Source organism: Mauremys reevesii, linkage group 1, assembly GCF_016161935.1.
Source record: "Mauremys reevesii isolate NIE-2019 linkage group 1, ASM1616193v1, whole genome shotgun sequence".
Taxonomy (NCBI): domain Eukaryota; kingdom Metazoa; phylum Chordata; order Testudines; family Geoemydidae; genus Mauremys; species Mauremys reevesii.
In genome coordinates, this window is record NC_052623.1 from 201,403,791 (window position 1) to 201,420,110 (window position 16,320).

Genomic DNA, 16,320 nt, shown 5'->3' on the forward strand with positions numbered 1-16,320 from the left:
CACAACAAATTTTGAAGGAAAGCAGACATTGTCCATGATTTTTTTCTGCTTTTTAAAACCCCTTAGTTTTCGATCCAGAAAAAGTTTTGACGGAAAATATTTGTCCAACCCTTTTAATGAGCTTTAGTGCTTTTTAGCACTAGCTGATGCTGAGAACCAGTGATACCTTGTAAAGAAGTTTTCTCAAAACTGGGTTTGTACCGAGATGCAGAAGGTTTATTTTCCCAGGGCCGCCCGTGGGTGCGGAGCAAGTGGGGCAATTTGCACCGGGCCCTGCAGGGGCCCCCACGAGAATATCGTATTGTATAGTATTGCAATTTATTTTATGGAAGGGTCCCCCAAAATTGCTTTGCCCCAGGCCCCCTGAATCCTCTGGGCAGCCCTGGGTGCACATCAATAGGTGTTATGCTTTAATATATATTAAAACACACTAGGGAACCTTGAGTGGTCCCAGCAGGGCCTACATAGACCACTTAATGCACAAGGCATTGGAGTGCTTTAGAAATCCCCTGCCTTCTGTAGGGTGCATTATCCCAGCTGGACAAGCCCTGAATCTTCAGCTGCACAAGAGCTCTGTTGGCACAGCTGAGAGTGGGCGGAACAAAGGTGTAACCTGTCCTTCCACTGCCGCAATCTGCAGAGCAGGCAGGGGTCACTTCAACCTCTGACCTCTTCTCTGATCTATGCTGTATTGTAATGACAGGCTATCGGCCATTATTAGTGCTGGTCAGGAATTTTTTGTTGGAATTATTTTCTGAAAGAAATTTAATTTTCCATTCGAAAAATCTAAATTAAAGCTCCCTGGCAGCACACCTGTTTTAATGTATAATTCTGTGCATCCTTTCAGCCGCGAAAGACAATCGACGTGTCCCATCTAAACCAAAAACATCACCCAGCCCAGATGTACCACAAACAAAATCTGGTAATTATATCATTGTTTTGTGTTCCTTAATGTCAAGGTTTTATTTTTAGCAATTGTACTTCAAAGGACTGAATTTTTTTAAACTAACATGTTAGCATAGTAGCATAGCAAGTCTCTACTTCTCAGCCATCAGCTTGTGAGCATCTGCTATCTCACATTTTACACCTGCAGATGAAAACTACAGAGATTTAATGACCATTTTTATCAGTAATGTTATGAAAATGTTTACATACACTTGTTAACATACTTTAGGGCACCTATCAATTAAATTATGAGACTTATCTTTTCAAAGAGGTAAGAAACTCCACTTTTTTGAGTAACTACCTATTCATGGAAATCAAAATAAAAGTTACATTTCCTACCTGGAAAGCTGGAGCCCAGATGGTCACCCCTAAAGTTAGACTTTCCACTGATTCACTTCAAGCGTGAATAAAACTGACAGACTTCTTGAAACAGAACTGAACTTGGAGGAAAATGAGATTATTTTTTTTCTCAGTGTTGTTGTAGCTGTGTTGGTCCCAGGATATTAGAGAGACAAGGTGGGTGAGATAATATCTTTTATTGGACCAATTTCTGTTGATAAAAGAGACAAGCTTTGGAGCTTACACCAGAGCTCTTCTTCAGGTCTGAGAAATGTACTTAGGGTATGGCTACACTGGCGATTTGCAGCGTTGGAAAGCCTCCACCAGCGCTGCAATTAGTAAGTGGCCACACCTGCAGGGCACTTCCAGCGCTGCAACTCCCTGGCTGCAGCGCTGGCCATACACCTCACTCAGCATGGGGAATAAGGATTCCAGCGCTGGTGCTGCAGCACTGGTCATCAAGTGTGGCCACACACCAGCGCTGTGATTGGCCTCCAGGGTATAAGGATGTATCCCAGAATGCTTTTATAAATTACTCTCTCTGTTTTGTTATGCAGCCTCTCTTTGTTTTGTTGTGAACGAGCTCCGCGGAGCTCCGTTGCCGTTGCTGCTTATCTAAAAAACAAACAGAGCTCCTGTTTGCTGTGATCATCTGTACCTGGCTGTAAACAATCAAATGAGAGGCAGGCAGGGAGCGAATGAAACAGCGGGGAGTCGTGTTGTCTGCAGGCTGTTTGCAATTAAGAGTTAAGACTAAGGGGTCGGAAAAGTGTTCTGATTTTTCAAGGCAGGAAGCTAAACACACAGTGTTGGCTCCAAAAATCCCCCCTCTCTCTCCCCCCGCTCCCTGTCACACTAGACCCCACTCCACCCCCCTTTTTTGAAAAGCACGTTGCGGCCACTTGAATGCTGGGATAGCTGCCCATAATGCATCACTCCCAGCAGCGCTGCTAATGCTGCAAATGTGGCCACACACCAGCGCTGGTAGCTGTGAGTGTGGCCACACACCAGCGCTGCTCCTACACAGCTGGATGACCAGCGCTGCAAACCGTAAGTGTAGCCATACCCTTAGAGTGTCACAGCTAAATACAAGATGGAATTGTTTAGCATAAAAAGTTAACACATTTTCCAAGGGACCATTCAGAGTGAAGTGGCCCATTAACACCACTCCACTGAGAGGTCAGATATACAGTGATTGCTTTACGAAAAGTGTTCAGCCATGGGTGATATGGTGTTTTTGTCTTTTATCATTTTTCTGTGAGAGTTCATTTGAGAGTGGAGTGATTTTCTGGTTTCATACACATAGTTGTTGCTGGGGCATTTGGTGCACTGGTGCATTGTGATAGGCATGTGTAGGACTCTGGATCTGGAAAGGTGTGTTGTGGAAAGCACTGATCATCGTAGCAGTAGAGATATGTCTTCAGGTTTTGCATCTGTTTTTATGGCAGGGTCTTATGCTGCTTTTAATTGATGTGTCCTCGTCTGTGCGGAGCTTGCTTCTGATGATGAGGTTGGGGGGGTCGTTTGAACACCAAAAGAGGGGGTTCAGGAAAGATTTTCTTTCAGGATGTGGTCCCTGTCGAATATGGATTGTAATGTAATTGTTTAATGATACCCTGTATGGGTTCCAGTGTGGGGTGACAGGTGACAACCAGGAGTTTGCGGTCAGGGAATGTGATGGGCATATTGAAGCAGGTTTTCTCCAGGTATTTGGGTGGCCTGTTCCATTATGCAATCTACATCTCTGGCGGAGTGCTCTTGTTTGGCGAAGGCAGTTTTAAGTGTGTTTAGGTGTGTACCCTGGACTTTCTCCTTGGATCATATTCTGTGATATGTGAGTACCTGGCTCTAGATAATAGGTTTCTTGGTGTATTTGGAGTGATTACTGGATCTGTGAAGGTAGGAGTGGTGATCCATGGGTTTTTTGCATATAGCTGACTGTAGCGTTCCATTGTTGAAAATGATCATGGTGTCCAGGAATATGATGCTGGTGCAGGAGTGTTTGAGAGAGAATTTGATGGGTGGCTGGTGGTTGTTGAAGTTGTGATGGAAATCCATGAGGGAGTTTAAGTCACTTGTCCAGAGGATGAAAATATTATTGATTGTGTCTCAGGTATATCATTGTTTTTGTGGTGTATTTGTCCAGAAATTCTTTCTCAATGTGGCCTATGAAGAGCTGGCATATTGGGGAGCAAAGATACCACAGAATATGCTCTGAGGAGAAAGTCCAGACCCTGCCATAACAACAGATACAAAACCTGCAGACATGTCTCCTCTGCTGTGCTGATCTATACTTCCAACAATAGTACTTCAAGATCCATGGGTCCTACACATGCCTATCACAGAATTTGGTGTACCTTGTCAAGTGCACTAAATGCCACAGTAAGAATTATGTAGGTGAAACCAGACAATCGCACTGCTTTCGAATGAACTTTCACAGAAAAATTATGAGAGACAAAAACACCGTAACACTCATGCGCAAAAACTTTTCACAAAACAATCACTCCATATCTGACCTATTGGTCCTCATTCTCAAAAGAAACTTGCACAACACCTTCAAAGGACGAGCTTTGGAGCTTTGGATGGACACTAAAAATCATGTTCTAAATAAAGACAGTACAATTTGTAACAGACTAACCCCCTTTTTTGTCCGATGACTAGAGAGGTGTTAACAGGCCATTTCATCTTGAACGGTCACTTAGAATATGTAACTACATATGCTACACGCTCTGTTCAACCTTGTATTTAGCTGTGACACTCTGAATATCTTTCCCAGACCTGAAGAAGAACTCTGCATAAGCTCCAAAGCTTCTGTCTCTCACCAGTAGATGTTGGTCCAATAAAACATATGACCTCACTCACCTTGTCTAACTAATATTTTTTCTTGGTGAATAATTCCATTATTTTGTGTAATTAGATGGCTGAGAGTTTTAGAAAGTTTCACGTTAAATCAATGCACTTTTTAAAAGCAATATTATTCATAAAAGTACTTATCCAAGCTATTGCAGAAAACTAAATAAGTGCAGTAATAAATGAAAAGCAGTACTCCAGTTGTTTGGGAAATAAAGATTCTGTATTCCAGCTGAGGATTTGTGGAGGGTGAGGGAGTGGCAAAGATGGTTTTAGCCTGTACCCACAGTGTTCAGGCTTCTCTTACTTATGCCTAAGCTGCTCCTGGTCCCAAGGAAGGGGTGACATATAGCTGCTATGGCATCTCTATGGCACCCAGCAATTCCCCTTACACAAGGTGAATGTCTAGAGGGCACCAGGTTTAAGGCTTCTTTGTGAATTATTGTTTATCTCTGCATTTTCCTTTATGGCTCCTTCAAGAACTAGTACAATACCAGGCACACAGCTAACAATTAATGCTTACTATAACTGGATTCAGAGCTTACAGAATGCCACCATTCAAGATACTTCCATCAATTATTTTGGCTTTCATAGAAACTACCAGGTACTGCTGCTCAAAGCCCAAGTGACTGCAAATCCTTCATAAGGCTGTACTTCTGCCATGTGATTGGTGTTTTAGGTGGTGGTGGTTTTATGTGGAAAGTTTACCAGTCTCGCTGCCATTGCCAGAAGCAAAATCCAAATAAAAACACTTCACAGTAACTTAGTGACCTAAATAAATGTACAGTGTGTGTTTTCCATCACAGCTATTTTTGTTTCACTGTTCACATTTGACTGATAATTTTTCAACTGTAACTGAACAAAAATCAGCCGTGTTAATTTTATACTAAAAGCTTTTTTTATACAAGAGTGTTCTGAGGGAAATTTGGAGTCACTTTTTCTCTTTAACGCCTCTCAAAAGTTGTCTAAGGAAAGATAGGAAAATCTTTAAGGAGCAATGTATGCCTTCATATATGAGCACAACTCTCATTGATGCTGAATGTCTATATGGAAGACTCACCTGTGTTCAAGCATGCATTTGAGGGCAGAATTTGACTCTTAAAATGTGTACTATAAAGATTTCTCCCAGTCCTGAGAGGTACTGATCAACTATTGACTCCCTGCAGCTCCTACCTGTGCTCAATCCATCACTTGGCCCACTTTTTAGAGTTAAGATGTGTTAATTAAATATCTACTGATAACTAAAAGAGAACTTATTGTGTATTAATATTGAAAAGGCATGGATCAGTCTCAAGAGAATTATTCTATCCTTCAATGATTCGTTAAACTTTATTCTGTTTTGTGATCTAAAAAACCTCTGTTGTTTGGAACTCGGGATTTCTATCCACTCTGTTTTCTTCACATGAAAAGCTCACTTCCATTCTCTTGTACTTTCTCATTTCATTGCTATCTACAGGAGTTAAGCATGCATATCACAAAGAGAAGTGCCTGGGGCACAGCAGATATTCACTCTAAAATACAAATGGAAAGATCTCAGTCATCCTGCAGCCATGTCTGTCTGTGTTAATAAATTCTTGTCTTAATCCTTATTCAGCTTGACTCCAAACAGGACAAGAACGTCTGTCCCTTGCTTGTTTGATCATTTTTCAAATGCTTGCACATGCCAGGCCATCATTTCTCTTTTCAAGGCCTGTGCACATATGACTTTCAGCCTTCTTCACTGTCTCCATAAAATTTTTGTTTCCTTGTTGCAGGCAGAAGGCTTGCAGTGTCTGTGGCTTTACACCTGTTGTTAGACTCTGATTCCTGGAGAGGGTAAACATTTATAAGAGGTTCTTTTTTTCAGTTCCAAAAGAAACTCATCGGGTTCCTTCCAAACTTAAAACATCACCTAGTCCAGATGTGCCACACATTAAACCTGGTAAATTATTTTGCATTTCATTATGCTTAAGTTTACATTTTTAGCAACTCTTCTACAATGGACTGTTGGGGGAAAAAACGGTAACAGCAGAAATGCTACTAACATTTTATCATTATAGCTAAAAAAGTCTCCATTTTACTGCAGTTAAGTAGTGAGTCTGATGAAAACAATCAGTTGTTTTCAGTGTAATAAAGGGGCTTTAATATCCTACAGGGGGAGCTGGTAGCAACCCCCTTATTTAAGTTGCCTAACACGTTCCATTATAAAAGATTCTTGTAATTTATATTTAAGAAACTTTCACTCTTCCACTGTTTGCAGGATGCCTTGGGAATTTGGCAGAGAAAAAGGCCTTAGACTAGGGAAGTGGTGGTTCCCTTATCTCATCAAGATCCTTTCAGGTTCAGCTGAGGTATAAACTGTTAAAAATCATCACTTCTTTCTGGTCAGTTGCATTCCTCAGGAAAATTTTGGCAGCATGCTGAAACAATAACTAAGCAAACAAACAATTCAAAGTGTCCACTTCACACCACCCCCAAAGCACCAGCAGTAGAGCACACTGCTTTGGGAACATCTGGAGCCTGCCAGAACAGCTGTAGCAGCGGGATGTGTGTCAGTGTAGCAAGAGAGCTGAGCTGGACTCACCACACACCTTAGGCCCAGCACAGGAACAGAGTGTCCTTTATACCCCTCCCCCCCCGCCCTTACTTTGGGGCACCACATAAGGCAAGAGCTGCCCCAACTCCTGGACAGGAGGTGGGGAGGGCAGGAAACAAGGAGAACTGGGCCAGGCCAGGCTCCCTTCAGCCACCCTGGAACCTGCATATACTGCCTGTGACCCATTCCACCCTCTCTGGGATAACAGCCTTCTCTGGATGCCAGCTAATGTAGTTAGTGCTGTAGTTCAAATGATAGAAATCTGTGCTGAAGATTCAGGGTTCAAATCCTGCTGTTGATGGTAGGCTGTCACAGCTGCACGTAATAGAATTTGTTTTTACCTTTTTCCTCTTGAAAAAAATAACTAGACAATTACATACAAAAATACATTAAAAGAATGTTATTTAACTTGCAAAGTCAAGTACCCAAAGGTTAGAAAGTGCCAGATTTATGCTTGCCCATGAAGCCTTAATGCTGCCCCATTATGTGCATTTGTTATGATACTACCTTTAATTATATCATCACTATTTGTTCCATAGGACCCCTGCCTGATTTAGAGCACAGGATGGACAAACAAAGGTGCAGCAAATAAGTTCACATGAATCTGGCATTTCCTAACTTTACAACTTACATAACATTCTCCTTACATTGTTTTGTGTATCTAATTTATTATTTATATTACAGTAAGACCCAGAATATTCTAGTCAATGTACAAAAGGCAGACCTGTACTGAAGAGTAAAATTTAAAAGAAAAAAGAGTTTATTAAAAGTACTACAGATTGGAGGTATTTTATAAACGTATAAGATAGATAAAGCATGAGAAATCATATTGTTAAGGTTCTAAGGCTGGTGCAATTTCTGAGAGAGTATAGAAATGTAATCAATATGAGAAACACTAACACTGTGCTGACATGTATCTCTTACTCTGATACTTTGTCGTATAACACAAACTTTCTACCATCACCATTGATCCTTACCTCTCCTTAGACTCCTCTGTATGGTCCACATGGATTTTAAACAAAGCTAATTGAAAAACCAAAATTTTTCCTGTGACAAATTTCAAATGACATTTTTTTTATTTCAGAATTTGTCTATTGAAATATTTCAGTTTTCCCATGAGAAGTCTGAACAATTTGAAATGAATTTTTAATGAACATTTCAAAAAGAAAAAAAGTATTTTGTTTTTACTTAAAATGGCAGTTTATTTGGTTTTTTTGGTATAAAAATAAAAATTTATGTAAAATGAAATGAAATTTTTCATTTCAAATTGACAAACTGACTTAAAACGTTCTGTTTTGTTTTGGGGGTTTTTTTAAACCACAAAACCAAACCAAACATTTTAAGTCAAAATTAAAAATTTTGTTCAGAAATTCTCTGCAGGAAAACCAAAATTTTTAATCAGAATCAATATTTTACTGTGAAAAATTTCAGTTTTGACAAAACCATAATTTTTTGTGGGAAAACCCTCCTTGTGAAAAATTTTGGTCACCTCTGGCTTTAACCATACTTAATCAGAAACTGTTGTAACAACCATTGCAAAGCTAAGTATATTATTAACTGTACCATCGGAAAACTAATACACATGTTCAGGCACAGTTAAGAGTTCTCCTGTTTCATGCCTGTGCACAGTATGATTACTTTGTACTAACAGGGCCCTGAACCAAAACACTGGATCGAATTGCTTTTCAGCCTTCAGGGAAATCTGGATCTCAATCTGAATTTTGCTGCCTAGACCAGTCTATCTTTACTTTATACACACATAGACATATCTGTAAAGAGAGCCTACTATAGAGAATTTTCAAATAAACAAGGAACAGCATGAACGTAGAGTATAGTGCCACCATGTTTAAATGTTTTTCTCTTTAAAAAAACAAAACAAACCTCAAAACTCCTTTTAAATAAAGCCTAAGAGTAGCTACTTATATCTTGTAAGTCTCTGATTGCAAATACTTGCTGCTATTTTAAAACATCCTGGGCCAGATCTTCATCTGGTATAAATTGTGTAGCTTCATTGAGTCCCTTCATCTCTCTCAGGATTAATCTACATTTTTTCCAGAAGGAGCCATTCGATCCCTCCAAGAGCCAGTCACTGCTACAACTCCTCATTCTCTTGAACGAGCAAAGGCAACACTGGGTAATAATATTTATTCAATAGGTAGTCACTTTGTTTTGTTTGTTTTCATTCTCATCAGAGAAGAAATTCCAAGGAGAAGCTCATTTTATGCCATTAAATGTAATCATCAAACTTTCCTCTGTTTCTAGGTGCATGCTTGTCCTTTGGCCTGAGCAAACAACGTTGTTTGTGCTTCCTCACATGTACAAATCTTTTTTGTAGCAGCAGCACCCTTCAGCCCAATCTGATTTTTTTAATTTATAACAAATGGAGAAAATGAATCCTGCTTCAGTTTCCTTTGTCTCTGGAAAAATAGCAGTCGGACATTCTGCTATCTTACTTGGGAAAGACCACATACTATAATTGTTCTTTGATAACTGTACAATCAGCTCTAACTGGATGTAGTGTACTTTTTAGGATTTTTATGAGCTTTTTGGATAGGTGACTTGCCTCTCAGACATCTTCCCAGAGTAAGATACTTCTCAATCTTTGGGTTTGTCCACACAGAGACTTAGTGTGCAACAAGTTGGGATGTAAATCCACAGTGCACTAACCTTCCACGTACTAATTGGCCATGTGGACTCTGCTACCATGCTGTAAAAGTTCTGTGGTGCCCACACTACAGAATGTCTAGTGCGTGGTACCAAGGTCTACTTGGTGACAGTTTGTGGCAGGCTTGCATACCATAGATTGAGATCAACTCTTCAAGATAGTTAAGTCCGAAGCAGACTGCAAAGAGTTAAGTGAGTGACTGGGCAACAAAATGGCAGATGAAATTCAGTATTGCTAAATGCAAAGTAGTGCACATTGAAAAACATAATCCCAACTATACATACAAAATAATGGGGTCTAAATTAGCTGTTACCATTCAAGAAAGAGATTTTGGAGTCACTGTGGATAGTTCTCTGAAAATATCCACTCAATGTGCAGCAGCAGTCAAAAATGTTGAGAATGTTGGGAATCATTCGGAAAGAGATAGCTAAGAAGACAGAAAATATCATATTGCTTCTATATAAATCCATGGCATGCCCACAATTTGAATATTGCGTGCAGATGTGATCGCCCCATCTCAAAAAAGATCTATTGGAACTGGAAAAGGTACAGAAAAGGACAACGAAAATGATTAGGGGTATGGAACAGCTTCCATATGAGGAGAGATTAATAAGACTGGGACTTTTCAACTTGGAAAAGAGATGACTGGGAGTGATATGGTGGAGGTCTATAAAATCATGACTGGTATGGGAAAGTAAATAAGGAAGTATTATTCACTCCTCATAACACAAGAACTAGGGGTCACAAGATTAAATTAATAAGCAGCAAGTTTAAAACAAAAGGAAGTATTTCTTCACACAACGCACAGTCAACCTGTGGAACTCTTTGCCAGAGGATGTTGTGAAGGCCAAGACTATAACAGGGATCAAAAAAGAACTAGAGAAGTTCGTGTAAGATAGGTCCATCAATGGCTATTAGCCAGGATGGGTAGGGATGATGTCCTTAGCCTTTGTTTGCCAGAAGCTGGGAATGGGTGACAGGGGATGGATCCCTTGGTGATTACCTGTTCTGTTCATTCCCAGAAGACAGGCTACTGGGCTAGGTTGACCATTGGTCCAACCTAGTATGGTCATTCTTATGTTCTTATCCCAACTTGCCATGCACCAAGTCTTTATGTGGACAAGCCCTTTCTGTTTATCTTCAGTCAGCTCCTTTGAAACAGGACTATGTTAATGCAAACTATATACCTTCTAGTTCCAGCCAACGAGGTCTAAATGGGGCAGTTAGAGCAGAGCACATTAGAGCATTATACAAGTCACAACTTTTGAATGTGCTTTACTGCACTGTGTAGACAAGCCCTTAGAATCTGATTGTGTCTTGGGCTTCCCATTACCTCAAGCCCAACTTTGGAAACCAGACAATTAGTAACTCCGAGTTACCATTTTCCTTTTCACTCAACTTCCTAGAACTGGATTGCCCTTCATGCTCCTTGTTTTTTGTTTTTGTTTTTTCTCCCTTTCTAGTTTGATAAGATCATCTTTCCTGTCTTGCCTTCACTTCTCCATTGGAATAGAAATTTCAGCTCTCTAAGGCCTTCTTTGAGGCAGTCAGCCTCTTAGTGCTCCCTCCACCCCAATCATATCACCTAGCAAATTCAAGGTGCCTACCTACCTTGGGGAATCTTTTTCTTCACATAGTATGAATTTTCTAGGAGAAAATGTTTAAATCTTCAAAACATACAATGTTGCCTCACAAGTTATTTTTATCTGTTCTGTAATATGGTATGGAAATCCAGGAGCATTATCCTTCCATGAGATCATCCTGCCAGTCAGTGTGTTCATTGTCTTCTCCTCAACTCTACAATGGAAAAAAAGGATGGCTCTTTTACAGCTAGAACTGTCTATATGGCTAAATCCTGCTTTTGAAATACATAATCTCTTAAGTGCCATTTCTAGCTACTCCAGCTGAGTAGGAGGATCTTAGGAAAGGAATAGGAAGATGATTAATAATTTTGCTCAGGACTCTGGGAAAAACACTTCCAATATCTCAACAGATTTTTTCAATGAGTAGAATTTGGTGAAATAAAGCAATGTTTACGTGTGGGTTTTTTAATGAAGTTTTCCTGTGTCTGAGTGAATTGGAACAATTTAAATTTCCAAAATTTTCAATATTATTTTATAGAAAATATTTTTCATTGTCTGAACATTTGCAGTGACTGTAGAACTACTTTCTAAAAAATCACATTTTTGAAATAGAGGATGGAGGTGATATTGCCTCATAAACACATGATTAAGTTGGGTAAGCAGTGGGCTGAAAGCTAGGTGGTTATCCTACAGTGGCATCTTTTAAAAAGCACACAAGCATGAATTTTTATGTTAAAATGGTCTTTTCATGTGAGATGTTTCAGGAAAGTGGCTTGTTCCTTCTTCTCGGGCTTTCTATGCATAATTTAAACCTGCCTAGATTTTTTGAAAATTGAAATTTAGTGATGGCAAAATGTGGAACAAATTTTCAAAAAAGTCACACAAGTGTTCCTGGTTTTGTTTTGTTTGTTTGTTTTTTTTTTTTACCAGTTTTACCCAACTCTGTTAATAAGGACATCACCTACAATATTTCACTCAGTTTCTTTTCCTTGATAGTTGTTAAGATCAAGGAGATTTCCTAATTTGTTGAGATTTCACATCTTTTCCAGTCAGAAGAGATTTGACTTATTGAACAGGCAAGTGTTGCTGGAAATGTAATATCAGATGTACAGAAACTGATATCCAAATATGTAACACTCTTCATTGTGTCTCATAAATTCAACTCATTAACACATTATTAAAAAGGTAGTGTATTTATTGAAAGGTGTTTCCTGCACCTATGTTTGGTTTTGAGCTCTTTACACAATTTATATAAGACAACTCAAAGAAAACGGTAGGACTCCAACCGCCACCATAGACCATACAAAAATCAAAAATCCAACCGCCACCTACAATCTCTTCCCAGGCCCAAACAGCAGCTCTCAAACCCATCTTTCCAATCACCTCAACTAGCTCCCAGTCAGCCCTCTCCAGAAAAGGTTGGGTGGAACATAAGCCACACCATTTTTATTCTGAACTTTAATTATTCATGTCCCAGTAGGAGAGTTTCTGAATGAATCTAAGGTAGATACTCTTTATTTGGGCTTATGGGCAGAAATAAAATTTACAATGAAAATAATCTATCAGTCATAGTGAGAAGATGGATGCTTCTGAGAGTAGGGTGTATTAATTAGAGTGCATCGCTCCAACTATCTTAATCAGTACTCGAAGTCATCTAGCCTCAGCTTTGTAGATAGGTCTTAGTCAATGTTTTGCAAATTAAATTGGTGCAACTTTTTCTCCATCTCAGTAGATCCTAATCACTGGTTTATACTATTTCTTGGTAACTCCCAAAATTAAAGCTCTTTCTATTACGTGAATATTTTACTGAAGCAATGTCCTATTTTTGCTCTGAAAGAGCAAAAGAATCAGTACTTGATCTATGCATTAGCAGCCACTTGTGAACTATCTACATCTTCACCAAATATTACGGTATATATGTTAGGTTACTTGAGATCCCACACCTGGGGCGAAAAGGTTCTTCAACATGTGGGTTTATAATTTTTTTATTTGAATTTCCTTTAACACCCAAATGTCCACACTGTGGTGAATTGGCCTATTATGATAGTCCCTGTCCATAACTTTTCTAAGTTTTTCACACCAATATGGATCACAGACCCCACCACTACCACTAAAAAAAAATTAGCCATAAATACTAAGCATCCTACTAATATTTGTTTTCAGTTGAGGATATGCCGCATGGCAAGAGTTCTCGGCTGAAAGATATGGAGATCAACTTAGAATTGAGTAATTTTGTAAGCTGGAATTGGGAAGCTGATCCATAGATCCAGTTAGGTGGAGTGGGGGACTAACAGGAAGATAACATAGTGTCAAATTCTGTCCTCAGGCTTTCATGTACAGAAGGAGAATTTGGCCAGTAGTGTCTGAATAAATTATCTTTTGTCAGGCTAGTTTGAGCAGCCCCTTCATTTTCTCATGTTCTGTATCTCTTTTTGTCAACAACTTTCTCTTGTTTCATCCAAAGGTGGATGTTCTCATAACACTGGGAATGCCACCCACTTCATACATAGCAATTACTATTGAAACAAAATGCTGTATAATTTTTTCTTCCTTTTTGGGCATTCATACTAAGTGATTTTCAGCATTGCTCTTCATAATTTGCCTCACAGCCTATTGGACACACATTTCCTTGAAGGCTTCAATCACTGTGTTTCCTTAAAGAAATTTGCAATTATAATCCAGGGATGTTTTTTTTTTATTTCAGCTTCAAGTGAAAAACCGTTCATTCCTACTAAACCAAAAACATCCATCAAGCCAGGAATGCCACAGACCAAACCTGGTAATTGAGTCATTTTTGTAATTCTGTATATTGAGGTTTAATCATTCGTTTAGCCAAACCTCAGTTGTTGTGCTTTTCAGAAGCATTTAGCAAATTTCTCTTTAGTTATTCCTGTGCAGCTCAAGTCAGTTGTGTTGCACTGGGGTACGCGATGGCAAAATGTATACCCCTGCATATGAAAACCAAAAATACTTTAAAGCTGACAGATTTATAGTCCCAAAAAGGAGAGGCTGAACCCCATGCCACTATTTCTCATTCCCAAAGGATTTTCAAGGAATGGCACATGATGAAACGTCATTGTTTCAGTACTGGAAGACTCACTGTTTTGTTTTGTTTTTTAAAAAAAAGTTTGGGTAGCTGCATACATGAGACCCTTTCTAATTACTGTCTAATCATTTCTCTTATCTGTGTCTTACTCTTACTACCCATATGGAGATCATTATAATGACCTCCTTTGTAAAGTGCTTTGAGATGTACCAATTAGAAGTGCTATATAAGAGCTAAGTAGTAGTATTTTATTAGAACAAAAATAATTTTAAAATGGATACTTTTATATCTATCTTGCTACTGATTTTATATTTTTACAAATATAAAGCAAGAAGCTACAAGGAAGATCTTAGTCAATTTGTTTCTGTCAACAGTCAGTACAACTGATACTGTGTTACGCTGTGGTTTGTAAATTGACCCTTTTGGGGGGGGAGGAGTCAGTAATAACCCAAATGCAACCTATTTCCGTTGCAGTTTTTGTTTTATCTTGTGTGCAAAACCGAAGTTCATCAATTCTTTTTTTATTTTAGTATCTAAGATTCTTTGCATTTTTCCCCAACAGCAATACATCAAACATCCCCGCAGCCACTCATAACAAAACCTTCTGTCACCTCTAAACAGACAAAGGCAACAATGGGTAAAGAAGTTTTACTGAAATTGTGATACTGGTATTTTTCCCTTTTCACCAAAGAAAACTCTTCTAGAAAATGTTCTAGAAAGTTATCTTGTGCTGCAACATTTCATTCGCTTTCATTCTCCTACATGTATACACATCCTTTGCCATGGAAGACTCACAGCTCTGTCTTAGAAATGATCTCTCTGCCACTATCAAACTTGCTCAGAAGCACCCATTAACCTATTTTTTTATCTGTCTGTCAAAACTGAGTGGTCCCATTTTCTCAGAGTATCAGAATTTTGGCCACTTTGATCACTATATCAAGTCATCCCCCAGTGCAGCACTCTTAATTTTCTTCCTTTTGAGCAGTCATTTTATTGCAGCTTCCAGAAAAACATGAAATTGTTATTGTCTTTATTGCAGACTTTTATTTTCTGTGGGTTAAACATGGCATTGAACTATGATTCCTGAAGAATACAATAATAATCCTGCTCCTTTCTTTCAGCTCCAAAAGAAACACGACTCATTCCATCCAAACCCAAAACATCTGTCAGGCCAGAAGTACTGCAGACTAAACCTGGTAATTGCATTATTTCTGTAATTCAGTATAGAGGCTTACAATTTTTAAAAATGTTATTGTGGCACTAGCTTAGCTACACATGCTGACATTGATTAGTGCCTTGATGATTTTACAAACATGGCATATTGAAAGATGTTGCAATCATTTTATTTAATTGAGCACACAATAGTGAATTGTAAAAGAAGAGGACACTGAAAGGGCTAGCGTGACTTGAATCTCTCCTTGTGGAAAGCAGGTGACAAGTCAGCCATTTGTTCAAGGTCGTTTCATGTTGAATTTAAGTAATATCCAGGGATTGTTTTTAACCCATAGAACCCCTTGATGTGTCTTTGATATATATGCATTTATATCGCGGCCATCATTCTTCTTATGGAAATTATTGTATGAAAGGGAACCATGAATTGGTAAGGCTTTCCTCACCTTTTCAATTATCCTCCGAACTCAGATCTCAGAATCATACTCCAAAAGGGTCCGGTGACACCAACCAAGTTCAGGCCTGCCCAAAAAAAAGATAAGCCTTGTATTGTATTCTGAAGCTCGCAAGACTTTACACAACTGTTCCTCTCTGGAACTTGCAGAGAGTAGAGACTTTCTGCTCTGTTAAACAGGTGCAAACTTAGAATAATGCCATGGACTTCAGTAGGTGTCTTCAGATTTACACACATCTAACTGAGGGAAGAATCTGGCCCAGTGACTGGGTACTTTCTAGATCACTTTATTCTAGGCAAAAGGTTGAGTTTGTAGATCTGCATTTTCCCTAAGAGAAGAGAATCTTCTCATCAGTAATAACAACAGGAGAGATGGAAAAACTAGTGGTGACTCAGATACTATTGTGATAGGTGCATTACATGATACAGGTGTACTGTTATAAGAGAGGAGACTCCTGGTTCTTCAGCCTGTGGCCACAATCCTTTGTATACCACACTTTGTGTATTTGTGCACAAGAATGAGGGAAAGTTATCCAAATACTTTTGGAATCTTCCAAATATTTTTTAGTTGGATTATAAAATAAAGAAATAAGGAAAACTTTTATGGTGAGTAATGACAGGAGGAAGCAGAGTTCTTAATTTTTCCAAAGTGGTAGCCCCAACCCTAGTCTTTGAATGATCAATTATATTTGC

General features: G+C 38.9%; 1 protein-coding gene across 32 annotated transcripts in view; it reads left to right on the top strand.

The window, feature by feature from the left end:
- LOC120403210 (ABI family member 3 binding protein) overlaps window positions 1–16,320 on the top strand; it is a 315,866-nt gene that overhangs the window by 229,050 nt on the left and 70,496 nt on the right. For 24 of the 32 annotated variants that reach the window (XM_039534071.1, XM_039534129.1, XM_039534193.1 and 21 more), the window contains 6 exons: window positions 848–922; window positions 5,981–6,055; window positions 8,766–8,843; window positions 13,662–13,736; window positions 14,566–14,640; window positions 15,125–15,199. The exons of 1 other annotated variant lie outside the window; for it this stretch is intronic. In XM_039534071.1, the coding sequence (XP_039390005.1) occupies window positions 848–922; window positions 5,981–6,055; window positions 8,766–8,843; window positions 13,662–13,736; window positions 14,566–14,640; window positions 15,125–15,199 (453 nt within the window). The remainder of the gene's footprint in view (window positions 1–847; window positions 923–5,980; window positions 6,056–8,765; window positions 8,844–13,661; window positions 13,737–14,565; window positions 14,641–15,124; window positions 15,200–16,320) is intronic. 7 more of the 32 variants (XM_039534117.1, XM_039534230.1, XM_039534085.1 and 4 more) reach the window with 6 other exon arrangements.